General features: G+C 58.2%; 1 protein-coding gene across 5 annotated transcripts in view; it reads left to right on the forward strand.

Moving 5' to 3' along the window:
• The window catches only part of ZNF385C (zinc finger protein 385C), a 99,586-nt gene that overhangs the window by 1,840 nt on the left and 70,397 nt on the right, over positions 1-27,349 (forward strand). Inside the window, exon 1 of one of the 5 annotated variants that reach the window (XM_030021680.2) lies at positions 9,478-9,571. The exons of 2 other annotated variants lie outside the window; for them this stretch is intronic. In XM_030021680.2, coding sequence (XP_029877540.1) covers positions 9,493-9,571 — 79 coding nt within the window. In that variant the 5' untranslated portion in view covers positions 9,478-9,492. Of the gene's footprint in view, positions 1-9,477; positions 9,572-14,488; positions 14,589-27,349 lie in introns of those variants that run through there. 2 more of the 5 variants (XM_030021681.2, XM_030021679.2) reach the window with 2 other exon arrangements.

Raw genomic sequence — 27,349 nt, forward strand, 5'->3', positions numbered from 1 at the left:
CCCCTCCTCACACAGCCCAGGGCCAGGGTCCCCCGAGGGGCCTGCACCCTGCCCTGTGCCACCCTGCTCCCTGCAGCACAGCATGGCCGTGCCCCCACAGAGAGTGACAGAGGTACCTGGCACTTCGAGCAGCACTGGGTGGGCTTGTCCTGTGATTAAACCAGCCTGAAGCCCCACTTCATCACTCCAATTGCCCTGTCAATACCCGGGCATTAGAGAGGGCTGCTGGACTAGTTCTTGTGCCCTGACACATCCCCTGTCAATAACCTCTGGATTTAAGCCTGTGGCTCGGAGCATCTTTGCTTATCTCAGCTCCCCAAAGCACTTATGTTCCCGGCCATCATAACTCCCTGCCTGTAAGTGGAGACAGGCACCATTAGCCCCGCAGCAAACAGCTACTGCAGCAAGTTTTGCTGGCAAAAGTGCAGCAAAGGTGTTTTCCACCTGCTCTTTTGCAGGTGAGCTTCCCACAGGCTGCCAGGACAGGGTTTGGTGTGGGGATGGGCACAGCCCCTGGAGCACCCGTGTTCTCCTTTCCCAGCACCCCTTGTGCCTCCGGCAGCCATGTGTGCTCACAGCCCAGAGCGAGGGCAATGCTACAATTTATACAGCCCATTTCATTTATCATCAGTGCATCAGAAAGCAACAATTCACCTTTCAATGCACCAGCTGAAAAAACTCCGGCTCCACTCTGCTTGGCAGAGCCTCAGATTGGCCCTTTCCTGAGGCTGGATGTTGAGCAGTGACTTAGAGCTCAATCTGTTTAGCTTATCGAAAAGTAGCCTGAGATGTGACTTGATTACAGTGTGCAAGTACCTTCCCAGGGAGAAAACTGCCAGGTATTAAAGGGCTCTTTAACTTAGCTGAGAGGGGAATAATAAGAACTGAGGGCTTGAAGATAAAGTCAGACAAATTGAAACACAAAATCAGGTGCAGGTCTGCAGCAAGGAGGGCGCAGAGCAGCTGGAGCAGGGTCCCTGGGCACCTTTCTCAAAGCGATGCCCTGGCTGAACCGCAGGTTCCTGGGGCCGGGGGTTGTGACCCTGGGGGGTGGCTCCATCCTGCCCCTATGGCTCTGGCCCCGTGGGGACGTGGGCTTGGGGAGCAGGATGAGTCTGGTGGCATTGCGGGCAAGGCGGATTGGGGACTGAATTTTGCTTCCCGGTCACATCTGAAAAACTCACTGTCACATGGTATCTCTGCCAGAGCCCGGGAGCACGTCAGCCCCCGAGGTGACCTTTCTCGGGACAGCTGGAGCCTCCCTTTCTGTACCAGGGGAAATGCCAGCCTGGTGAAAACTGCTCATTGCGGAGGAACTCGATCCTGAAAACCAAAAGCCCTCTCTCCATGTTGCTCATACCTCCCCTCTCCTCCGCTGCCAGGAGTGCATGGGAGCCCGCAAAACGCACGGGGACGTCCTCGTCTTGCTCTGCTCCACCATCCCCATGACCAACGGCTGCATGTCTAACGATTCCCTGCCGGGAGTTAATCTCGACTGTTAGCATGTCAGGTTGCTGGTGGATTAAACAAGGGGATTAGCATCAAACAATTTCCCTCCCGCCCTGAGCAGGGAGGCAGGAAATATAATCACTGCGGTTTTATTTTGCTTAGGCTAAAAAAGCTCCCTGGCATGTGGCCGGGTGATGCCAGCCGTGCCGGTGGCACAGGGAGGCACGTGCCCAGGGCACTGCGGGGCCACTGCTGCCTCTGCCGCACAAGGGTCCCCACCGTCACCGTGACGGGCATGCCAAGACCAGGAGCTGCTCGTCCTGGGGAGGTGTCCTGGGTGGTACTTGTGTAACCAAGCTGTTCATCACATGCCCCTGAGGAGAGCACAAAAGCCAGGGTTGGAGGTGGGGAGGGTCCCAGCCCCCAGGCAGCAACCGAGCTGCCCCAGCACCTTCATCCCTGCTGCTCCTGCCAGCCTGGGCTCAGCTGTGGACAGCAGAGGATGGAACAGCCTTGCAGGTGTGAAAGCAAATCTGACTTCCCAACAGCTCCCACGTTCCAGAGCCAGGGGACAGTGACGCCGCTCTGATCCAACAGCTGTGGTGCTGCAGAATTGCCAGCTTTCATCCCAAGCTTCCTCTCCACCTACGATCACAGGATCCACTATCAGCACTGGGGCACAGCACTGCCCTCTCAGCCACTATATAAAAAGTAAAATAAACCCTCTAATCCAGGGTGTGTGTTTGATAAAGAACTCGTGCAGCTCTTGTTGGGGCAGGGGCAGAGCAGCCAGCCCCGTGCTCGGCGCAGAGACTCGACTTCTCTTTGGACCAAAGCGCCGCGGGGGAGCAGCCAGCCTCGCATCCACACATCCTCTTCTGCCCAGATCTCCTCGGTCCCTGGAGTTTACTCAGCAACTTTCATCTGAGGAGCAGTTCCAGGGTGGCCAAGTCTCTGGTCAGCCAAGGAGGATGGGACCGCTCGCTGAGACGAGGCAGTGGCTGCGCCGTGGGCTGGCAGAGGGGGGCTTGGCACGGTGCTGCCTGCAGAAGTGTTGCCCTGGGGAAAGGGGTGACCCAGCAGCGGTGGGTGGGCTAGCACGGGGCTGTGACGAGGGGGAACACAGTCGTTTGCTTCCTCATCAGAAGGCCAAGAAACCCCGCAGAGATCTCCCCCTGCGGTGTCCGGTGTTCCAGGTGTGAGCTGGTGTGGGGCCTCCTGCCCAGGAGGGGAGATGCTGGTGGGAGTTATTCCTGAGGGGGATTTGCCATGTGTCTCCTTCTCCTCCAGCAATGGGCTGCCTGCTTCTCCCCTACTTGAGACGGGACCCGGTGAGCCCACAGGTTGCTCCCCAGCAGTAGTGCAGGTGAAACGCAGCTCCTCTCCCTGCAGCTGCCTCCCCCGTGCCACAGCCCTGGGGCCAAACTGCCTCGTCCCCTCACTGGAGGGAAGGGTCTCCCGCCTCTCCTGCCTCCGCAGGCTCACTGCTTTTAGGGAACCTCATGGGTACCTCCTTGGCCCAAGACCGGTCAATCGACTGAAATTGGCTGAAAGGTCCTGGGCAGGCACCAATGCCCAGGCAGATGCTGCCCTGCACGTGCCCACCTCGCTTTTCTAGGAAGCTGGGCTAAAAATACTGTCCTAGGGCTGTGCGGCAAAAGACTGGGCAGATCCTCAGCTACTGGAAGCCCGAGTGATTTACAGCCCATAGCCCGTGCGTGATCCCAGCGGGCTGTCCCTGGGGCTGCACAGGGGCAGGGATGTTCCCGGCATGCAGCACCCGGGGCCGAGGCCAGGGCACGTCTCCATCGGGCAGAAGAGCAAGGAGGCTGCAGGTACCCCCCTTCTTCAGCACTGCCTGGGGGGTTGCCTCTCATTCCTGCCAACTTTTAGGTGACTCTGCATTTGGGCTGTGCATCGGCAGGACGAGGGGAAGGAAGGGGATGCAGCACAGTGGGGGTGAGACCCAGGGATGGCTTGATGGGTGCTGGCACAGCCCAGGGCCTGCAGGGACCCACAGCACAAGCTGCAATATCGGAAAATTCCCAAACAAAATTTCATGCACTAAATCTCAGGGCTGCGATTCTGCTGAGACCTGGCTTTATAATTGGATCTGTCAGAAACCCGTCACACTTAATGTGCAGCTGCCAACATGCCGTGCAGCTCCTCGCCACACTCCGTGGCCGGTGCTGGCTCTGCCCCTCTCCCTGCCCCTCGGCAGGCAGCCGGGAATGCCTTGTCCTGACATGCCCATTGCCCCAACCCACTGCAGAAACACCCCCAACCGCTGCTGCCCAGCCGGGTGTTGGGAATGGCTGCGACAGGAGCGCTGCTCATCCCACCCATTCCAGACACTGACCCCTTGGCACTCAACCTGCCAAGAGCTCTCCCCTCCCATCTGGAGCAGCGGACTGGGAACACCTGGTCTCCTGTCCCACCCTGGTGCTGCTGGCTGCAGTTGCGGGTTCCTGTATGAAGAAGCAGGAGTTTTTGCACCCAAGGGCTATGGACCGTGCTGTCACCATCGGCCTGGATGGTACTCCCAGTCCATCACACCTCCCTGCCTCATGCACTGGCCGGCTGCTTCTCCTGCAGCCATGGTTACTTTGATGGATGTTTTTTTGTTCGGTAATTTGTTTCCCTCCCACAGTTTCTCTGCTACTACCTAAAACAGGGCACAGCAGGGCAGCAGTGGTGGGAGAGAGCAAGAAGCTGCTTTTCCTTCCCAACCCGTGTGGGACCACATGCGTGTTCGTGGAAGTTCTTCAATGTCGTTTACCCTCCCTGGCGCAGTGCAGAGCCTTGGGCTGCGCAGTGGGACGTTGCAGCCCCTTGGTCAGGTTGGGCTGCGCCTCCCACCCATCCCCAAAGCCCCCGTGGAGGTGCTGGGGCTTCTGAGGAAATGTCCAGGGTTTTCCAGGAAAAGGTCAGGATTTCTGGTTTCTCTCTCTGCCGCAGGGACCAACTGTTAGGGCCGGGCACTGAGCAAATCTGGCTGCCTGGGATTTTCCAGCTTGAGGAAAGATCCAGCTTGCACCTGAATCTCCAGCCTTGGGAGTGGGGTGGCACGGGCCAGCCCCTGCTTTGGCTTGGTGACTACCCGAGTTTTGCCTCACGGTGCCTCAGTTTCCCTCTCCGCTGCCAGGGAAGGTGGTGGGACAATGCCAGTGTCAGCAAGGCACGGGAGTCCAGCAGCCTGCGGCCGCCAAGGAGGAGTGTACCTGTGTTTTCTTCACCTGAGTAATCAAACCCTTTATCCAGTGTTTAATTAAAGGCCACAAAACATATTATCTTTGGTTCTTTTGCTTTATTTTTGTTCCCTTCATTTGTCCCTTGGAGATGAGGGTTGCTCTGGTACTTATTAGTCACAAAGCCCTAACCTCGCGCTGCATTCTTGCTATCTGAGAAATGAATTATTAATGGTGCATTAAACAGAGACTGGAAAGGGGCCCTGGGACACTGATAATCAGGAGCTAATTGAGGAAGAAATGAGATACCGCTCCCGTTGCAGAACGAGGACTGTGCAGCGCTGCCGTACCGAAGGTGACCCTCCTGCAACTCCTGGGCCGATTTCGCCAACCCTCACCGATGGATCACACGTGCACGCTCTGCCCTGGCCGGGATGCTCTGCCCTGGCCGGGATGCTCTGTGCAGTCTCCATGCTCGGCTGTGTCCCACATGCATCCTGCCTGTGCAGCAGCCGGTTGGCACGACAGCCGCTCCCGAAGGGACGAGGCAGTTGGGCACCGTTACTCGCTGTGCTTCAGGTAATCCTGGGTGAAGCAGCACAGCCGGGGAATGGCCCGGGGGACGCAGCGGGGCTGGGACCAGCATCCGTGGCAGCGTTTGGCAGGAGGGACGAACATGGCCGTTGGAGTCAGGGGATTAGCACAGATTTTTTCCAGGCTGCCCGAGGGCCTGCCGAGAGCTCAGCCCAGTGCCATGCTGACATACCAGTTGAGGCCCGGCAGAGCTCGGCTGCAGGGGATTGAGGGGAGGAGAAGATCTTTCCCAGGAGACCAAAGGAGCCCCACCGTGCTCTGCCCCCGGCCCCTCCAGCATGGCAGGGATGGGAGAAGAAATTGTGCAGTCTCGAGGGCAGAGCCACGTGGCAAGGCAGGAGGGCTCATACCCTGATGTGGTGTTTATTTATTTTCAAGTGTCGCCTGGCATCAGCTGTGGCCCTGCTCCCCTGCCTTGCTCTGGGGCTGTTGCAGGAGCAAACAGCGGCATCAGCAAGCAGGAAGGTGTGTTAATAAAACATGCCAGCAACCTGGGCTGCGGTGGGGGCTGGCACTCTCTGTGGGGGCTGGCAGACACTGGTGGGGGCTGGCACATGCTTTGGGGGGCACAGGGCTGGGAGCACGCAGGGCTCAGGCAGGCAGCAAAAAGAAATTGGACAAATGCATTCAGGGCCCTGGAAAAGTGCTGCATCCCAGGTTTTCAACAGCATGAAGCAGCTCCAAGGGCTGGCCAGGAGCGCCTGACCACAGGGAGAAGGTTTCTTCCTTCAGGCTTCACATCGGGCACCCAGGGCAGCATCCTGGGCACCCGGGGCCGCACGTCTGGTCATGGCCGGCTGCTGGCACGGGCTGGTCCCTGTGTCCCCAGGGATGATGTCCCACCACGGGAGTGGCTGCTCAGGATGCTGGATCCCACCCAGACCTCGGCTGAACTGCTGCACAAGTGACTGGGGGGCTGAACAATTTCAATCTTCTTTTATTTATTCTCTTTTACTGTTTTTCCACACAGCTTGGAGCCATGGGCCTGTCAAATTTCTCTTCTTCCACCCTGGCCACATTAAAGCATAAAAAAATGTCTCCTTTTAAGCCCGAGCCAAACAGCAAACCTGCGCAAGCCGTAAAACTTTCTGCAGCAGCTGAGGCGAAGCTGTGAAAAATGCTGTGGCACGGATGATGTTCCCTTCTCACTGCTGGGGAACCAAAAAGCTCTGAAATGGCATCTCGCTGTCAGGACTGAGGGCTCAGGGTGCAGGCAGGGGCAGCCAGGGGGTTGGTCTGGGGCGGCAGGGAAAGGGCATGATGGAGAATAGCATTTATTTTCTGTTGTAAAACATATTGTCCATGTTGCTACAGTGGTCAGGGTTAATAGTAGAAGGTGTTGAGCAAATCACAGCTTTTCTCTGTGCTTCAGTTTACCTCCTGGAAAAGTGGGTCCTGGCAGCTCCCCTGCAGTGCAGGCAGCTGGGCAGGCAGGGCAGGTGAGCCCCTGCACCCAGGTGGGGCCGTTCAGCCTCCCCCACCCCGGGGCTGAGGTTTTAAAGGTGAGTGGGGTGGCTGCAGAGAGGTTGGTGGCTTCTGGGGCTGCCTGGGGACAGGGATGCTGGGAAGGAAAAGAGAACTAGGTTTGTTCTGTGGGGAAATGGCTATTTCTGTTGCTGGGATGGAGCTGGACTCGGTGATGTTTCCTGAGCCCCAAGGCAGGAGAAACCTTTTGGAACTGGCAGGTGTGTGCAGCTCCAGTGGCAGCGAGGGGCTGGGGGAGCAGCCGTCCCCCCGGCACGGACCCAGACTTCTTCCCAAGTGCCTCCTCCTGCCCAGCCCGTCCCGCCGTCCCCTGCGAAAGCTGCCGTGGTTCGTCAACCGGCGGGAGACCTGCGGGGGCTGCCCGTGCTGCCACCACGAAGCCCCCACCCAGGCTGGGACCACTGGGCTTACAGTGCCGGTTCCCTGTCACTGTGACCCCAGGTACCTCCCAGGGCTCCGGTGCCTGCCCCTGCTCCGTGCCGCGGGGGCGAGAATCGCCCTCGCTCCCCTGGCTCCGGCACCATGGGCCTCGGTGGTCCCGCTGGGATGTGGCCACTGGCTCTCAGGGGAGATGGAGAAAGACGGGGAGGGGAAAGCCGCTGCCGCTGGCTGCCCTGGCCACGTGCAGTGGATGCTTCTGCTGCTCTGCACATGGCCAATGCCAGGTTGAGGCAGCCCCGGTGTGTCCCGTTACCTCCCCTTTCCAAATGCCGGTGGTGGTTTGGGTTTGAGACCCAACTGTCCCATGCCCCTCCTGGCACCCGTGGGCTCAGCTCTGCTCCCCCTGAGCACCCGGCTGGGGCTCCCTGCTCCAGCTCTGTTCCAACATCACACTGAAGCAGCCACAGTTCATCCAGACTCCTCGCATAAATATTTATGCACTGATGCAATGCTCTTCTAAATATAAAGCTTTATCTGGAATTTCATTTAAACATTAAGTGTAGATAATTTATTTATAATTAATGTAGACATCAAGTCCCATCTCTGGAATGCCTGTGAGCTTTCATTTATAATTGGGAGGTAAGTCAGAAGCTAGAGGCTGGGCCTCTTATCAGTTTCATTTTAATTTTCCTCCTACAGCAAACGAAGCTGGTGCAATTCATCTCTCATTAGGAGGAAGCACAAAACTCCCCTAAAATAACAGTTTTATAGGGAACATGTAATAAACCCATCTTTGTTCCTCTTCTCGCCTTTGATATGTTACCAGGGCTCACAGCTCCCTTCAAAGTGTTGCTCTTCCTTAAAAATAAGTCTATTAAAAATTAAAACCACTTCTCTATACAATAAAATTTACTCCCCGCAATTATGCAGAGGGACTAGTTATCTTCCTTTTGTAGATTTTAATTAAAAGTTACAACGGGAAGGAAAGAACAACTGCCATAAAATAATAGAAGTCTCTCCACTAATGATGAGTTATTGGTGCCTCTTCCACTCGGGCGGCCTTCCCGCGAGCTGATGCCACGGCTGAGGAAGTGATGCCCGGCGCGGGGCTGCGAGGGTGAGCAGTAACGGGGGCAGCTGGGGCTGCAGGCACCGTGGGGGGCAGTTTCCAGGAACCGGTGCCGGGTGTCCCTCTGTTAGCCCCCAGTGAGGGGTTTCTGGCACCCATGGGTGCCCAAAGGGGTGCTCAGCTCAGCAGAAAGCTCGTCCCATGCTGAACCCCTGGCAGCGCTGGCTCTGACCCGTTTGTGCTCTCGCTTCTGTGTCCCGGTTAGAAAGTGGGGCTCGTTGTGCCTGCGGCACCTGTGGGCGCAGGGTGCCGGTGTCCTGGTGATGTGCAGATCCTGGGGTGCAAACCAGGCTGTTCGCACAGCCTGGCTCTGCCAGGAGTGCGGGGGTACGGCTGCCCCATGCGTGTTTAATCTCCAGAGGCGGGTGGGTCCCTGACCCCCGCCAGATGCCGGGTTCCTCCCCACGGTGTGGGCCTGCCAGCGGCAGCCAGCATCCCTGAGCCCTTCCTTGCAAAGCACGTTATGGCGGAGCCGTGCTGTGGAGGCTGCGCGACGCGCTCGTCTGGCCCCGGTATTTTACAAACTTAATAGGAAGTCAATCAAAGGCAGCTCCATGCTTGTGCTAAAAATAGTGGGTGCCCAGGATGGAGCGGGGGCCGCCGGTGGGAGCGCGCAGTGCCTCGGTAACCTGTAAACACTGAGCGTCGCCCACAACATCCCCGCTGGGGCTCGATTGTCACTGTTGCTTGTTCTTGAAGTCACGCAACAGCCCCTGCTCCTCCCAGCTACCGCAGGGTGACGAGGGTGGGCACCAGACCGCATGCATGGCCGACGGGTCTGTCCTGCCATGGGGCTGGAGCATCCCTGCCATGGGATGGACCAGTCTGTGGGACCAGGGCCCCTGCGCCGAGCGTGGCTGCAGCGCCTGGTCGGCCAGGTTCCCTGCAAGGACGGACCCCGCGCGCCCAGTGCGGGATCAGCAGAGCTGTGGAGCATCAGCTGCTGAGAACATTCAAAATTCATAAACAAGCTTCCCAGGACTTGAGGGATGGACTCCAACTCCCCAGCGTTCCCATGACGGATACTGCGCTCCTCTTGTTGCCTTTTGGTTTCCAAAGGTTTTGCTAGCACACGCTTTGTCTCAAGCTGTTGTAGGCTCAAGGCAGGCGGAAGAATGCTGAGATTTAATTAAGGAGCTATTTGCAAAGTGCTCGTGTGGAAAGGGCTGTATAAATGGAAAAGCTTATCCCATTTTTACAACAACTCTTAACTTACAGAGTGCAAACCTTCACCCCTGAGGACACCGTGGGCTCCTCTGAATCCAAATGCGGGTGTTTGCTGGGCCGGTGCCCTCCCTGTCTGTGCTGACTGCTGGGTCTGATCTCTGCATCTGGCCAGAGCCAGGTAATCTGCTAATTCAACTAACGGGTGCAGCACAGGCGTGAGAGCCAAGATGCGGCTATTGCTCGGGGCCGGTGTGGCTGTGGTTGCCCTGTGTTGGCTTCTCCCGGAGTCTGGTGGTGCTGCCGTGCCCACATCCTGGCATCCCACCACCTGTGTCAGCAGCGTGCCATGGGAATTTAAGGCAAATAACCCGGACCCCACCAAAGATGGGACCTCGCACCCAGGTTATTCACCAGGACCAATCCTGCCCCATGCCAGAGGGGCGGGCAGAGTCACTGTAGTCTTGGCACAAAGGCGAGGATGACTTCCTGCAGGCTGGAGCTGCCTGTCAGTGTCATTTCTTTAATCGGTTATGGCTGTTGAGACGTTCTGCTGCCTGTCTCCCCATTGCCTGCCCCCTTCTCCTGGCTGTAAAGATGCCGGGAGATCCCCATTGATCTGGATCTGAAACATTTATGAAATCTTTATGGGCTTTTGAAAAGATTTTAATTCCCTGACAGTGCTGCTTTCACAAAAAAAAAAAAAAAAAAATTATGACTCAATGAGCAATTATAGGCTTAACAGCTGCTGAACGGCCATGGCAGCTGCTGGAGCAGCTTGGCATGGCTCAGCGCAGTGGCCGAGGAGCCAGTGAGGCTTCCTGGAAAGCGACGCTGGGACTGAGCCGCCCTGTGCCGACCTTCCCAGGCTGCGGGACCCCGGGCTCGGTTCCTGCAGCACAAACCCTCCTCTGCCCACCCATCTCCCATGGGCCTCGGTGCCCAGAAGCCCAGGCAGGGAGAGGCTCTGCCTGTCGCAGGTCCCCAGCTGCCTGGGAGGCAGCGATGCTGGGGATGGGGACAAACAGCTCCCAGCTGCGCCTGGAGACATGGCACTGCAGCCAGCCAGTGCCGGTGGGACCCTGGCAGGTGCTGCAGGGGGGTCTTCCTCCCCTTGGAGAAACCTTCAGGCCCTCAGTGGCAGCTTGCCCAAAGGAGGCTGGGGCTGGGGGGCTCTTGACCCTGGCTGGGCTCTCTTGGGGGGCACTTTGGCAGCACCTTAGCTGCTGACTCGCATCTCCACGGGACGCAGCAGACCCTGTGCAGCCGTTTCAGGGGGATCTGTCGCTTGTGAATCACGCGTGAGTTGTTGCGCTGGCAGCAGCAGCAGCCAGTAGCGGCACCGGCTCCGCGCCCCGGTGTTTGCAGACAGGCTCTGCGCGGGCAGGGGCCAGCAGCCCGGGATGGCTCAGCGCTGGTGGCTCGGGCTGCGTGCTCGGGGCTGCTCTTTGCAGAGCCGGCCGGTGCAGGGAAGGGCTTTGCAATAATCAGTTGCTTGAAATTGCTTTCAAAGACTCTTGCTTGCTGACCCTCCTGGTCCGTCACAGGTGCTTGCAGTGGTGCCTCGAGGCGGGCGCAGCTGAGGGTCTAGACTGTGGTTTTCAGAGGCGGACTCCTCCTCATCATCCCTTTTCCTATCTACTAGTGATTTGGGACCCCGATGATGCGCAGGAGCTTGTGGCTTTCTGGGCAGGACATGGGCAGGGCTCATGTTCCTGTGGCTCCACATTTGGGACTGGAAATGTCTCGATGGCATCGTGTCCAGGACAGCCTTTGGCTCCTCCGTCAGCCTGACCCGGCACCCAGCTCACCGGCGAGTGCCACCGTGGCGTCCCCTGGGCAGCACCAGCACCTCCCTTGTGTGGCAAGATGCTCGGAGCTGCCAGTGGCCAACAATGCAGCTCCCTCACTGCTGTGAGGAGGTAGACGTTGGGTTAATTGTAAAACTTCTTATTTACTGAACGCAGAGTTGATGAACTCCACAAACAGGAGGAAAGGTGAAGCTTCAGCCCTGAGGAGTGCCCATTCTCTTGTAGGCTCATTTCTTCTCTTTTGAATGCAAAAAGCTGCTGTAAAGAAATGAGCACGGGGGTGGGAGAAACTTTGTGGGCAACTGCAGCGAGATGGAGGATTTGGATATGCTGTTCCTTCTGCTAATCTGTCCCACAGCATTTCGGTGTGGTGCAGCTGGAGATGACCTTCTCTCTGTTTAGAGATTTGTCTTCATGTTCAGAAATATCTGCAGCAAACTAAAAGGTTTAAGGGCAACGAGTCTCCGTTGGCCTTGGCACAAACAGTATCTCGGGGAGAAGCTGAACTAAACATAAGAGAAGAGGTGTCTCCGGGATGATTAGCCAGCATTGCTGAGATGCACATCACATTGATTGCCTTGTCCTGTCTTTGCACATGTTTCTGTATGGGAAAACAAGTTTACTTGCAGTCTGTTAGAGTTTGTTTTGCGTCAGCTGAGGCTGGGTCTGTGTGCGAAGAGAATGGGAGCAGACAGGGCTGGGCAAGGTTGTATGGGAAATAAAGAACAGATCATGAAGTTAGCGTTAGTGAAAACATTTTCATGAGGAATTTAATCAGCAAAGCCCATTTGCGTGGTGGGGAGCCAGCGCCCGGCAGAGCTGGGCTCCTCTTGGCAGGTGCGGACCCGGGGGGGGTCCCGCTGAGGACACTTTGTTTGAGCCGGTCGGATCCAACCCTCTGGCTGGGAACAGCTCCCTCCTCCCTCCCGCCCAGCATTGTCACTCATCTTTTTGACACAGTAAAGTGTCACCGGCTCGTTCCCTTCATAGGGACAGGCTAGAATGGGCATGAAAGTTTAGTTTAATTTAAAAAATCCCTGCATGCAAGCTTGCTAAATATACCATGAAAACTTCAGGAGATGGGAAAGACGGCAAGAGGAATATTGCATTAGACTGTGAGCGATGTGAACGGCTGCCTTCAGGAGAGGGAAGCCAGCAGTTACTGTGGAGGGGGAGCGACTCATCCATGTTCCCCAGTGCTGGAATGCTGGGAGACGTGGGTTGGGCAAGAGGCCTCATCCCTCCGCTTCCCAGTTCCCATGCCTGGAAGGGGGGAGTACGGCCCCCTTCCTCACAGTGTGGTGGAGGCAGGACGAGGCTGTAAGGGTTAAGGTAAATGAAAAAAGTCTGTGGAGGAGCTGCAGCCCTGTCTCTGCTCCTTGGAGAGGAAGGCTACACCGTAATCATCAAGCTCCTGACAGCTAAGGTAATGCAAGGTTTGAGATCCATTAGAGTGCCTGTAATTATTTATAGGAAGGAAAAAAAACACCCTACATTGTGAAAATCAGATGGCATGGCAAATAAATGCACCAAGCTTTGGAGAAAGGATACTTAAAGCCAAAGTAGTTTATGAGGCTGGATGGTGTCGCACTGCTGTTCCTCAGGACCCGATCCTGGCTGCGGTGGCAGCGAGGAAAGGGGCTCTTGGTGTGGACAGGCGTAACCCAGCGCTGCCAGGCCATCAGCTTGTGTTCCAAGACCTACAGACCTAGAAATAGCTGCTGGAGAGCTGCTCACAGCCCCATCTCTCTGCTCCTGGTTTCCACCTCCCTGGTAGCTGGGGGGCCCTCAAGCCCTCCTGCAGCTGTGGTCCTCTGTGGGCTCAGAGGGGCTCAGAGCAGCATGTGGTCTGCCCTCGCTTCCCACAGCCTCCACCCCTCTGCCAGCGACTTCATAGGGCTGATCGGACTTCATCTTGGCACCAATTCCACTTTTTAGTGGAGGCAAAGCAGCAAGCGGGCAAGAGCTCCTGGAGATGAGAGCCCCTGAGTGCGTCTGCTCTGGAGGAGAGTGCTCTTGGCCAGAGAGCCTGGGAGGGCAGAGCAATTCCCTCGCAGCTGGGCTGCAAAGCTTAATTAGCATTTTTGTGAAAGTGCTTTGAGATCCTCTGCGAAATGTCCTGGAGGAGGGCAAAATGTGATTATATAACTTGTCTAGACAGTATATTCCTTGGGGCAGGAAGCAGGTCTTTTTTATATCTGCTCTTCTATATCAACACTGTGTGGCCCTGCTTAAAGGTTCTGGGAGCTGCTAAAATATTAATAACAATGGCAACGATAGGAAAACACATGCTTTTGCACTCAAAAAAATGTTGATGTTAGCACCAGCCAGCTGTATGTCAGCAAAGGAGCCTTTGCCTGGCGGGTGCCTTGTGCTCCAGCTATGATGACTGAAGAGCAAACAGCCTCTCCCTGCAGGCCCCCTCCCTCCATGCTCTCTCGCCCAGCTCAGTTTCACCCTCCTGGAGCAGCCGGGCTCCTCCAGCTCATTCGAACTGCCTGGGCAGTCCAGGCAGGGCGTGAGGCCTTATCCTGCCATGCTGCTAGCTGCCCGCATGGGAACCGCAGCTGCACTCTGGGTCAGACCGGGGGTCTGCCACCAGCGAAGCCCCGCAGCCCCTGCAGGGCCAGCGGTGCCACCTCCCCTGTCCCCTCTGATTGCTCCTGGAGGTCCGGGCTGGCTGCTGCCGCTCAGCGCTATGGGACTGGGGACCCTCGTCCCGCCAGCACTGAGACCTGACCCCTCTGTGCTCCATGGCACTGGTGGCACTGGGCATCTCTGCGCCCTGCAATCGGGGTGCCCTCCCCAGAGCCCTGCTGGGTCACCCTCCTCCGCGTGCCCGGCCATGCACTTTACTGACCCCCCAAATCCCCTGGCAAGGGCCTGGGGAGCCACCGCACTCCCCCGGGGATGCCCAGGGGGCTGTGGTGGCAGCACAGCCGGACAGGGGGTCGCCGGGGGTCCCCCGCCCCCCCCAGCCCCCGCTCAGCTGCCCGCTCCGCCTCTCTGCAGCCCTGTCCCAGCCCGGGGCATCCCGGAGCGAGAGGGTGCGCGGCGGCCCCCCCCCGGGGCCCCGCTGCGGGATGCAGCACCGGGATGCGCCGCTGCGGTTCCCCCCTCCCCCCCGGTACGGGCGCACGGCGCCGGGGGGGGGGGGGACGGGGACGACCGCGGCGGCGCGCGCGCTGCCTTCATCCCCCCCTTCCTCCTCCTCCTCCTTCTCTTCCTCCCCTCCTTCTCTTCCTCCTCCTATTTACTCCTCCCCTCTCCTCCCCCCCCCTCCTCCTCCTCCTCCTCCTCCTCCTCCGGGAGCGCGCTCGCCCAGCCGGGAGCGAGCAGCCGGCGGGAGGATGCTGCAAACGGCGGCGGAGCCGGGCGGCTGGGCAGGTACGGCGGGCGGGCGGGCAGGGGCGGCCCGGGATCCCCCGGCACCGCCGGTCCTCGGCGACCGGACTGCGGGCCCGGGAGAGTTGCGGCCGTGGCAAAGTTGTCGGAGGGGGGGGGACGCGCTGGGGAGGCTCCGCGGAGCCGGGAGAGGGGGTGGATGCCGGCCCGGGGGGATGCTCCGCCGCGCCCGGGCCGGGATGCTCCGGTCCCCGCTCTCCATCCCGGCTCTCGCCTGCGGCGCCAGGAAACGGACAGCCCGGCTGCGCAGCGCCGTGCACCGGGGCGAGGGCGGCGGGGGGGGGCGGCAGAGCCCCCGGGCCCGCTGACCTCCCCCTCGGGAGGCGTTGGGTCAGGAGGGAAACTTCTTCAGAGGAACTTTGCCGAAGCCCCGATTGCAGCCCCTTCTCCCTGCGTGGGGCTGCCTTTCCCAGCCGAGCGGGACCCGCCCGGGTGTGTGGCGGGTGGCGGTGCCCCCCGGCTCATCTCTGCCAAGGTGTCCGCACCATTGGGGTGCGCGGCGTGCGATCCCCACAGGCGTGCGGTGGCCTTGGGTCTGCCGGCAGCGCCTGGGCCCGGGCGGCGTTTGCCAAGGTGTCTAAGCGCAACCGGGTTGTGTGGCACAACCTGGGCAGGTGGGCCATGGGGCCGTGTCCGTGGTGGGCCGTGGGGCTGTGTCCGTGGGCCCCACTGTGCTGCTCAGGGTGTCGGGGTGTGCAGCGTACCCTGCGTGTCCCATGGCTCAGCTGCAGGGTGCCTGGAGCTGCTCACGTCCCTGCTTTGATTGAGGCACGGAGAGGTTTGTGTTGGAAATGGAGCCGAGGCTTTCTGGCTGTCTCCACAAGGGGTACTCGGCTTTTAAAGAAAAGGACTTTTACTGAAGGCTCACAAAAGCACTTTCTGTTAGTGAATTGGGCAGTAAGCACTGTGTCTCGGGGTGGCTGCAGCCTGGGGTGGAGCGTGGTCCTGCTGACCAGGCACGCACCTGCAGCGTAACCCACCGAGCAGGAGTGAACTTGGATACAGAAGCAGCATCCTCATCTGGAAGATCGCCCGCTCTCTCCTCAGCTTTTATTGATATATTTTGCTATTAACTTGAAGCAGCAGCAAGTTACTGCTGAAGCTTTTGGTGAATTGTGCATCAGGGTGGGGTAGGGCTGGAGGTCCCCTCTGCCGGAGAGCAAACCCTGCAGATCCCAGAGAGCAGGAGTGTGCCTGTGCCTGCCCTTGACAGTGCAGTGGCAGGGCTGTGAGTGCTGATCATGCTGGATGTGCATGTGGGAAAACAACTTCTTGCACAGAATCTGAACTCCCAGCTCTCCTTGGCACATGTGGCTGCTTTTTATTTGCAGAGCAAAGCTTGAAAGTGCATCTTAAATACAGGAGATTATTCTGCATGAAGGTAAGGGGTCTAGGGCCCAGCTTTGCCCTCCTGGAGTCTTTAAGGGGCTTCTAGGTTAATTCACTGGTGTGAAAGGGATCCGCACCAGCTCTGTTGCCACCTTGCTGCTCAAGCTGCCGGCTCCTGTGAGGGCTGGATGTGTCCGCGGGTCCCATGCAAGCTGGCAGCACCCCCTGCCCTGAGTGGAGCACGGCAGCAGTTTTCAGTGAAAATGTGAGGCAGGAGCTGGCCTTGTGCTGCTCAGCGCTGCGCAAAAATTGTCTTCATCTCCGTGATTATCTGGGGTGTCTGAACAGGGAGCTGAGATGTTTGGTATAAGCTGCTGTGTCTGCATGTGGGGCACGGTGCCTGAAAATAGCATCAATGGGCAGTGCCGCTGTATGTGACAGTCTGCGAATAAATGAGGCTCTGTCCCCAGCTGCCAGCCTGGCCAGGAGTTTCTGCAGCCAACGCAAGTCAAATCTACCATCATTGACTTTTTTTTTTTTAAGTGGCTGCAGGTGTTTTCCGATGGAGCATCCAGCCCAGCGTCGGCTTCTCTGAGTGATGTTTGTCAGTTGGCTGAAGTGGCTCCGTGGGGATGGGAGGAACCGCACCAGTCCCTCAGTAGCTGCCGGTGTGACTCTGCTGACAAGAAACTCTCCTGCCATATGTAGAGTTCAGAGTCGGGCTGGTGATAATGTGTGCTGTGGGGTTTCTTGCTTGTTCTGTAATCTGCCACGTGCATTAAAAAAAAAGACTCGTATAATCCTGGATGTGACTCTGTATGTAAATGTACAGAGCTTTGCTATATGTTATCAGGGTGGTGACGTCACACCGAACTGTGACTTCCCGCTGTGCGTCTTGTGCACGAGCATCCCTGAGCTCTTGCTTCGTGCTCTGCTCAACTCGCTCTCTGGAGCGGGCTGCTCTTGCTGCTGGCTGTTCGAGTGATTTTTGGCTTTGACAAAACAGCCAGCCTCTGGTATGGATAAATCAGGTGGTTGGTGTAACAGTCCCGAGAATAAGAAATATTTGTTGGGGTTGGTGGCTTACTGGCCTCGAGGCCTCGTCCCTCTTGCTGGACTGTGCAGGGAGATGTGTCCTGGCCATGGCAGGTGGGGGCCAGGGGCCTGCCCACCCAGCAAAGCCTGACAGTGAACCCATGCAAGGAGATGCCATCCCACTCACATGCGTGCTGCTGGCTGGATCGGGGCTGTCTTTCCATCCCTCCCCTCCTGCCTGGCTTCTCCCATCTCTTTCAGCACAAAGACACGAGACACCCAACTCAGACGTGATGAGTCTATTTTTACTGGCAGGGAAGAGTATAAATACTGCAGAACCTGAAGTACAAAACTGAACTGGCTGCACAGCAACATCACACCCAAAACTGTGGGGTTTCCCCTCCCGCTTGCGGTGCTCCCCGCTGGGTTGTGTTTTGAGGCTGGTTCGCTCTCTGTGCCTTTTATTTGTGGCTGGTGGTGGCTGCCTGGCATAGCCGGCTGTCACGGCATGGGATGAGGCTCCTGTCAATGTGCCGACGGGGATAGGGACAGGGACAGGGCAAAGCTGCCCCACCTGGTCCCACCTGCATCCTCCTGCTGTTTATCCCCATGGGTCGACGCTGGGGCCAGCACTCCTGAGCGGAGCATGGCGTGACACTGTGGCCCTGGCAAAGCAGCACCAGGAGCTCACCTGGCTGCGGCTGTCCACAGCCATTCGAACCCAAAAATACTCCTCAGGCATTGCCCCAGCATCCTTGAACATCGGCTGGTGGCCAGTAAAGGAAACCTGGTCTTGGAGCTGTTATTTGCTATATTTCTGGAGATCTTCCCCTTGCTTTGGCTTTTATCTGGCATTTCTGGGGAGATCTACATACTTCTACAAGTGCATAGTATAAGTCTGCTATTGAATAAGCAAGGACCTTTGCACAGATGCTCTCAATTGAGTACTGAACATGTTAATCAAGTTGCTTTACAGTGTTTAATTTCCAGGACTGGAAGCACAGGGCAATCTCCAAATTGTGCTAAACTTAAACATCATAGGAACAGAGAGCCCCTCTCTGAGCTCTGCATCCCATCAAGCTACTTTTCTTGTTTCTCAGCTCGATCAGGGCTGGTGTTTGAACTTTCCGAACCCAGAGTCCACAGTTCTGGAGCCCTTTAATCATTCCTAGGGAAAATAAAAATGCAAAGATGTGCGCCCAGAGCAAAGTAATGAAGCCCGTGAGGGTCTATTTGTCAATTTAGAAACAATATTGTGATGTACAAAGGGTGTTTCTTAGTCTGATGTTCTGAGATTGCCTCCAAAATAGTGTCATAATTTATGTGTCAGGAAGCCCCTGTCAAGAATTATATCTGTGCTCTCAAGGAAATCCAGTCTGCGGCTGCATGGTAACAAGCGCTCATTTTTTATTAGAGCCACAACGATTTACTTGCAAGTCATAAAAGGGAACCTGCATATTTAAGGAGCCTCGAGCCGCTCTGCAGGCGAGCTGCAGCCATGGGACGTACCCAGGGAGGGTCCCGGATTCCTGTGGGAATCTCCCTGGCACTTCCCTCAGATGCCAAGGATGAAGGTTTTTGTCTTTCGGAGGCATTGCAATGTCCTTCTGTGGCCAAACTGCTGGCATGCCCGGCCTGGCCATGGCTGTGGGGCTGGGTGGGCGCTCTCGCCCCCCAGGGCCGTGGCAGTGGGGCCAGCTGGGCTCTTACCCCATGGCAGGGGCAAGGGCTGCGGGCTGAGCACCCCGGCGCTGCGGGCAGTGGGGTCCTTTGCTCTGCAGAGCCGTGGGGTGGAGGTGGGGGGGTCCCCCAAGCACCCTGGCTTTGCAGGGTGTGAAGGCAGGGAAGGGTCCCCCCGCTATCAGAGGGCCATTTATGGTTGGGTTTTTTTTAAAAAAAAACACCACTTTTTTCCCCCTGCAATGTAAACAGCCTTTCCCCAGAATGAATACCCGGCTGAGTGCCAGGCAGAGGGGCCAGCAGCAGCCGGGGCTCTTGCAGGGACCCGGGGAGGTGTCATCCGCACCCGTGGGCTCCCGTGCCACCACGCTGTGAGGGCAATGGAGCAGCGTGGGGACCCCCAGCTCCCGTGGGGACCCCCGAATCGCCAGGCCCTTCCCTGTGGGGTTTGAAGGTCTTGGGGCTGCGGGGCCCAAATGGGGCAAGTCTGGGCTGAGCCCCGGTGCTGATGGGGTGGGGGGTAGCCCAGATCCGGCGGGGGGTCCAAGCCCTCAATGCGGAACAGATCTGTGCTGCTTTGAAATGGGAACGTTCCTGAGTCGTGATTTTCCCTGGCCTAATTATGGAAATTTTTTAATTAGTCGATAAGAAAGATCACTTGGAAATTGCAAGGGAAACGTTTTGAGGTTAAGTCCTAATCCGTGCCAGTATCCGCCTGAAGATGGGAGCTGCCCCAGCTGCACGAACCTTTGTAAAGGCTGCAGCAGCTGGGGTGCCGAGGAGGCTGGGCATCCCTGCTGCTTCCTACGGCGAGGTGCTGGGCTCCTTTGGCCAACAGGTTTGATCTTGGTGGAATGAAACCAGTCTGGGTTTGGCTCGGTTTGGCTCTGAGGCCAGGCTCTCATTTCATACTCCATGGGCTCTGGGCTCGGCTGCAGGGATGCTTTTCCTCTGTGGTGGGGAGGCACCTGCAGGACGGGGGCTGCTGGGCTCCACTCAGCATGGCCGTGGGGAGCAGAGGGTCTTTTGCCAATGTCCTTCATGGTTCCCACTTCTGGCCCATGCCCTGTCTTGCTCCAGGCACTCTCTGCTCCATCCGAAAAGATCCCCGGCACGAGGCTGGTTTTCCTCCCCTCCCAGACCACATGGACTTGGTGGTCCAGTGGGAGCCCACGTGGCACAGGCTTTGGTCCGTGTGTGTCGGGGGGATCCGGGCTGATGGTGCGCTGTGGGGCAGATGCCACCAGCCGCCCGCCTGGCAGGGTTGTGCCCAGCACTTTATTTCCAGTTTGGGTATTTCTAGCTCTGACGTCTGGTCGCTTGCTCTTGCTCCGCATCAGCAGGGGATGAAGGAACTGTTGAATGTCGGGTGGGTTTTGCCAGTGTAAGATCAGAGGCTGCTTCTCACCTGCTTTCACCTCCCAGTTCTTTGAGACCTCTGCTGCCTTTGAACTGGGAAAAGTACCGCAGCCCACTGCAGTAGGGAGCAGCAGGTCACATCTTTGTAAAACTGCATGGCAAAGGGCCAAGAGCTTTTTGGGGTTATTTTTTCCCTTTATCTGCTGGAGCAGGAAAGACATGGGACCGGTGACCTGGGCCTTGCAGGTGCTGCGGTGTGGCTGCCCTGGCCGTCCGCCTGCTTCCCGGACGCCGCTGAGCCCAGGACCAGCATGGCAGAGGTGCCAATGGCCACCAGTGATGGTTACTGGAAACCAGACCTCCAGAGCAGGATCCCAGCCTCCTGGCCTGCTGCTTTCAGGAGGTGGATGGAGCTGGACAGGTCCTGGGGGATTGATCCTGGCCACAGGCGGGAGAGGCACAGCGCCCAGAGGGATTTCTGGTCTCAAAACACTTCAAGCTCTCTCCTGTGGGCAGCAGCAATTCCGGGGGGGTGGCAGGACCCTGTCCCAGTGCCACAACCTTTGGAGGGGCTGGTTTCCCAAGGTTTCTGTGTGCCTGGCCAGCAGCCCCTGGGCTGTCATGGCTCGCTGCAAGCGGCGTGGAGGGAACGCTCCCGCTGGCAAGTGGAGCAGGACCCTCATGTCAGCAGCCAGGTCCGTCCCCGTGAAGGAGGGATGCGTGTGGAGGAGCTGACCCCTCTTCTCTACCGGCAGCCAGGGAGCCCCTTGCCCGGCTGCTCTGCGCCATCGGCATCTCGCCGGCTGGCATTGCGTGGCCTCTGCTTCCCAGGGGGAGATGGCAGCAGCTCCGTCGCTGAAAAGCACAAGTGACCTGGCTCTGCCCTGTGCGGCATCCCCGAGGCACGACGACATCGAACAGCCCCTGTGCTCGCAGGGGCTACTCCAGCGCCTGGAGACGGGGTCAGAGCTCTGCACGCAGGTGTTTCTCGGTGGCCCTGACCAAGCAGCTCCCTGCGGGTTTTTGTGGATGTGGGTAATTTCTGGCACCCGACGTTGCTCAGAGCTTTGGCATTTGGTTCCCTGCACGACTAATTCTTGGTGAGCCTGGGCAGTAATTTGTGGGTACGGATCTTCAGCAAGAATTCCTGCCATGTTAGTGGAGAAATAATTGAAGGCTTTGTGCCGCTCCCTCATCCAGCACCAACACCGTCCACTGCGCTCTCCTCTTTTAATCTGTAAGTCACAAAGATATAAAAAAAAAGAATGGTTGCTGAGAATATTTTTTAAACCAAGAACCCTGCTCTGGGACAGATAGAGGCGTCAGGGCTGGCCTGGAGGATGTGATGTCCTGTCCCCACCGGGGGCAATGCCAGCCCCGTGAGCCCCTGCCCAAAGCTGTGACTCCAGCAGGGCTGGTCCAGCCCAAGAGCTGCTCATCACCGGAGCAGATTTCACCGCATGGTTGCAGCCAGTGAGAGACCTTGTCCCCCAGCGGGATCTAACCCACCTCTGGAGGGGAATCGGTTCTCCAGGACCTTTCCGGCTCTTTGTCCTTGTGCCAAGGCTGGTGGAGGAGATGCTGATGGGGGCCGGGCCAGTTCCTGGCGGGGGGGGGAACCTCATGTCATGTTCCTGGAGAGTGAAGTGGAGCAGCCGGGACCCTCAAGTGCGTGGCTGTGCTCCCACCCCGCGCACCCCCAGACCTGGGGGGGGTCAGTTGTTTATTGGGCTGGGCTCCTCCAGGCTGTATTTTTATTATTTTTTTTTTTAAGTGTCACTTTTCCCGTTAGTGTTTGTCATCTGCTCCCCTCACCCTGCCCTCGTCCTCCCAGGGAACACGTGCCGCAGGGGACGCAGGCACCGCCACTGTTTATCTTGGTCGGGAGCGCCGCTGCTTTGCATTCGTTTGAAGTGCTGAAGGCATCTCAGCACAGAGCCTGTCTGTGCGCTGGGGGCTGGAGTTTCTTCTGAGGAGCCCTGAAATGTTTTTAGGAAAAAAAAATAAAAATCCCAAACAAGGGAAGCTTGTTACTGAGCTGGCAGGAGACAGGGGAGCGGCACAGAGCGGGCTCCTGGCAGGATTGGGGGGGCGAGACCCCCCCCGCAGCAGAGCCCTCCCACCCATCACTGGGTGAGCTTCATCGCACGCAAGGGCAGAGCCTATAAATATCCCAACTCCAAATTTTCAAGAAGTATTAGGAACTCTCCAGGCTTATTTTTGAGCGCTGTTACGAAAGGGCTTTAGCGGATTAAAGTGCGCCCAGATTAATCTGTGCTCCGGCAGGCGCAGGGCACAGGAAGGGCAGCTCTGATGCCCCGGGGATGCGGTGAGGGGGGTTCACCGGGGCTCCCCATCCCACCGGGGCATGGGGCAGCAGCAGTGGTCGGGCCACGGGGCCGTGGCTGGTGGGACAGGGAGGGACGCTTCGGCAGCCGCCCTGTTTCCAGTCCCCCGCTCGCCCTCCAGCCCCACTGGGCACTCCAGACCCAGCCAGCATCTGTAGGGTTGCAGATTTTCACAGCTCAATGTCAAATTTCTGTCCTCTCCAGTTTTCAGAGGAGGTAATTAGCCAACAGGCATAATAGCAATTTAATAAGTGTGTCAAATTAGCGAGCCAGTCGTGGTGTAGGGCATGCTGTGCCTTTGGAGGAGCCTTCCATGGGGTGGGGACGTGGCAGGCGGCCTTTCAAATGGGAACACAGCAATCTCCTCACCCAAGCTGGGGGTCAGGCTGTTCATCCCGTGGCTGCGCGTGAGCTCACGCTTGGCCAGGAGCTGCTGTGGAGCTCGGGGAGGGACCTGGGACGGACACCTCAATGTTTTAATCTGCGCCAGTATCTCACCTCCCCAGCCAGACGCAGAGGGGAGATTATTTGTGCTGCTCCATTACCGCTGGAAGGCACGCAGCGTCGCGGGGCTGGGAGCTCGCGGGGCAGGATGAGTGCCGACTTAGGCAGTGGATGAGTCGAAGGGATTTACAGAAACCCGGCAGCCACCTGCACCTCTGGGTGCTCGCGTGACACCAGCGCTGCTGCAGTGCCCATGCTGCTCCGCGCTGGCGGGGGGCTCCGGGCAGCAGCAGTGCAGCCCAGGGAAGCGCCGAGATGGGCTTTGGCAGCAGGAAATCCAGCTCCAGCGCCTGCCTGGGTCTGGCCTCTGCTTAGCAGTGGGAAAGCTTTTCAATTCGTCCTTGGGAACATTTCCCCTCCTAAGGACTTGGGCAAATCCTCTCTTTGGCGAGGAAGGCGGTGGCATGTGCTGGTGAGATGCTGGCAGGCGGCAGAATCCCCCCGAGCGCCCCGGGGGGCAATTCCCCACTGCCCACCCATACCCAGCTGACGAAGGAGATTTTTCTTCTCCTGTCGGTTGCGGGGAGCCCGACTCCTCTGCAGCCTTGGCTGGAGATAACGCTGGCTGTGAGGTAACAGAGATAACAGCAGGCAGGGGAGGATGGAGGCAGCTGCCTGCGCCGAGGTCTGGGGCGTCAGGGCCGGCGTGAAGCCGCAGTCCTGAGCAGGGTCCCCGCTCGGTGCGGGGAGGGCGATGGGGAGAGGCGCTGGCTTGTGGCAAAGTGCCGCCTGCATCGCTAATAAACAGCCAGCCCATCTGAATACCAATCAGCACAAGGCGCACGAAGCCCGTTTTGGCTGCGGATGGAGCGAAGGGGCAGCCGGTCCCGGCGGACTCCGCGCGGATTTGGGGGGGACGTGGCTGCGGGATGGTGGTCGCCGGTCCCAGGGGGCTGCAGAGGGTCGTGTGTGGGGCCGGGCAGCGGCCACGTCGAGACAGGCAGGGCGGTGGGCTCTGCCCCCGGCACAGGGACGCCTTGTGCGGACAGGGCAGGCAGGGTCACAGAGACACCTCTGTGGAGAATTTGGCCTCTCTCTGCCTGCCCTGGCCCCTGGCAGTGCTTCAATGGGGCGTAAATCGGTAATCAAGAGCAGGAAGCCCCCGCAGAGCCCAGACCCTGGCGGCGTGGGGGTCTCACCCTTTCCCTGGCACCATCGAGCCCCATCCTGCTGTGGGACCGTGCATGGGCACCCCAGCACCCACGGCTGCAGTCCGGAGCCCTGTGCCCGTTGTCGAGGCAGGTGCCAAAATTTCTGCCTTTCTTCACCTGCTGACAAGGCATTGGAAAAGGGAGGATTTTTTAAAACATAAAACAAATAAAATTAGGTCTTCTGGTAAGGGATTAAATCGGGGCCCTCAGCTGTATTTATAGAAGGTTCAAAAGTAAATCTGTTTCCAGACTGAATAAATATTTTGCTCAGGCAGGCGCGATCTTCAGTTCATCTGTCTTGGAAAGACTTGAGTGAGAGGGGAATTGATTTTCTTCAGCTTGAACAAGGCAAGCAACTCTCAAACCCAGATAGATAGTGAAGTCCCATTATCAGCTAAAATGGGGAAGCAGCTGGGAAATCATTAAAGAGAAAGTGAAAACGAAGCCGCTTTAGGGAGGCAGCAATTCCCCATCCTCCCCCACGATGGCTGGGGCTGCCACCCCCGGGAGCTGCTTTGGGGCTGTGTCGGTCCAGCCCCATGAGAGCGTTTGGCGATGCTGAGCAGCCGTCTGCCATCAACACCAGCAGCTCCTCAGGGGAGACGGGAGCGGCCGGCACTGGTCGCACTGGTGCAGGGACCACCTGCCAATGGCCCTGTGCTGGGGAGGTGGGACAGGGGACCTGGGTGGGGAGGCTGAGCCAGGATGGAGGGGGATCGGTGCAGGCATGGTGGCAGGGCCAAGGACATGGACCTCAGCCTCTGCTCCTGCCCTGATGACCCAAAAAAGGTCTGGAAGAGCCCACAGCTGGGGTTGGCCACCAGGCACAGAGCCGCCCAGGGCTGGACCCAGCTCTCACCGTGTCGAGCTTCAGTGCTCGGACGGCTGATGTGCTGTGGCTGCCCTGTCTGCAAAGATGAGAAGAAATTCATGACACGTCCCTTTCACCATCCCCAGCCTGCCGGGACGCAGCCATTCGCGCGGTCCTTGGGCTGCCCGTGCAGTCTGAGCAGGTCCGGGGCCCCTCGTGCTGCTGCTGCAGATGGCACGGGCAGAGGTTCTCTCCGGCAGTGTTCGCCCCGGTGTTGGCTTGTTTCGCAGCAGAATTCCCTCTCAAAGAGCTTGTTAATTCAAGCCGGCACCTGGTGTTTTCAGACATCAGTTACCGCCAAGACAAGAGCTTAGTGCTTTGCTCTTGACAAAAGCTGCTGCCGGGTCAGCTCCAGCGCGGCGTGAACTGTGCAGCGACCGCTGCCGGGGCTGCCTGCGCCTCCCGGCTAAGCGGGGCTGTAGCACTCCCCTTACCTTTTCCCGGGTCATGAAGGAAAAAATAAAAGGGAAAAATAAGAAAAAGCCAAAGCCCTTGGCAGCATTGTCTGATTTCTTCTCCCTGTTTTCCAGAGAACTGCATCAAGCAGACACTTGTCTGCAAAAGCTCCCCAGCCCCAGGTGGGCAGCCCTGCACTGGGACGCCTGGGGGGGTGGGAGCGGTGGCGGTGCCAGGCGAGGGTTTGCCGAGTGAGCTCTGTCCGCCCCATGCTAAAAAAAGCCACGAGATGAGCAAAATTATCCGCTGAGTCACTAATCATTCACCCGCTGCTTTAGTCACCAGCTTTCCCACACTGGGGGGACGTTTGCTGCTGAGGGGGCATAAACTGAATTGTAATCGCGTTAAATAGATGTGACTGAAAGAAATAAAGAGCTGCTGCTGCACGCGCAGCATCTGACACCAGATGGATCATCAGGCTGTACAGCCACCGGAGGTGCTCAATTAATGACGACTCCCTAACGAAACCATTGATTAATAGTGCCCGCGTGCTGCGGCGCTGAGGTGTGCTCCCTGTGGAGGTGGTGCCAGCAGAGCAGCTGCTGCCCGTGTCCCGTGACAGAACGGGTCACTGTGTCCTGGTCCGTGCCCTCCAAGCCCGTCTCCACAGGCATCGCCCTATGGGACATGAGCTGCTTTTCCATGGGGTGCTGGTGCGGCGGGAGCCCCCCCTGCTCAGTAAGGGGTGCTAGGGGTTGGAACTGTGGTTGGGTGACCGCAGTGGAGGCACATCTGAGATTCTGGGACTCAGGAAAGCAAAGCTGGCTCCTGCCCCCATCACCTAAGCTGGAGGCTGTTGTCCTTCAAGCAGAAAATTCTGCTGGAGAGCTGGGATTTGCCATGCTTCTTTCTCAAGTGTGTGACCTGGAAATATGAGAAAGGACTGAGTCAGGGCTGCAAACCTGCCTGCGAACGCATACGGCCAGCAGCCAGGGCTGCAAGCTCCCCCCATAACACAGCTTACTCCTCTGGCCGGGGGGAAGTCCCGGTCCTGTCCCGCTTGTCCTCTTACCTGGGTGCCAGCAGGCACCTTCTCCTGGGGGACCGCAGCATGCTTTGCTCTGCCATTTGCCCCAAAGCAGCTCGGATGAGGAAAAAGAGATTACTGCTCAGATGTCAACACATTTGCAGCTGCAAATGCAGAAGGACGGATGCTGGCAGGACTGTTGCCCTGTGCTGCTGGGGGGCCGGGTGTGTGTACGTTGTTGGAGCCTCCAGACAGAAATAGCTCCCTGCACAGCCCCATTTCCCGGGAGCCCGTGGGGCCAGGGAGCGGGAAGCAGCAGAGCACGGTGCCGGCACGTGGAGCCAGTGGGGAGCTCAGCTTCGGCTGCTCCGTCCCTGGAAGAGGCTCACTCTCACGGGGAGGTGATTGCCGCAAGGGAGTAAGGAGCTGGGAGCTGCGGGGTAGCCCCGAGTCCTCAAATCATGTCTGTGTGCGTGGAGCAGGGACCTCTCTGGGTTTGGTGCAAAACAGTGTGGGACTGGACTATGGATGGGTCCTTGATCTGCTGGTGCCGTGCCACCTGGGCTAGAGGGGACCGGCTGGCACAGGGGGTGTCCTGTGCTGGACCCCAGCCTCACCGCAAGGGATGTCCCAGGGCAGGCACAGGATGCTCCTGGCCAGGCACCGCGTGGCTTCCGTGACACCCATCTGGCTCGCTCTGCGCTGGACCTGATCGTCCCCATCGCTGTTGTCCTCTGACCTGCCCCAAATCAGCTTTTTCCCCATCCCAGGCGGGTGCTGGCATGGTGAGGCTGGGCCGGGCAGTTCTGCTGTGCTGCGGCTCTCAGCCTCCCGTCTGCCCGTGCCTCCCTGCCTCCCCCCGCGCCCAACATGAAGAGTTCTTTTAGCCGAGTAACCCCGCCGTGCCGGAGCCAAACGCATGTGAAAGGGCCTGTCTCAGAGCAGGAAGGAGCCATAAAGGGCCTATTTATGTAGCTGGCTCCTTGCAATGTTTTCAGACACAGCCCTCGCATGTTTTCCTAACAGCAACGCCTCCACCTCTC

Source organism: Aquila chrysaetos, chromosome 8 (genome assembly GCF_900496995.4).
Source record: "Aquila chrysaetos chrysaetos chromosome 8, bAquChr1.4, whole genome shotgun sequence".
NCBI classification, from domain to species: Eukaryota; Metazoa; Chordata; class Aves; order Accipitriformes; family Accipitridae; genus Aquila; species Aquila chrysaetos.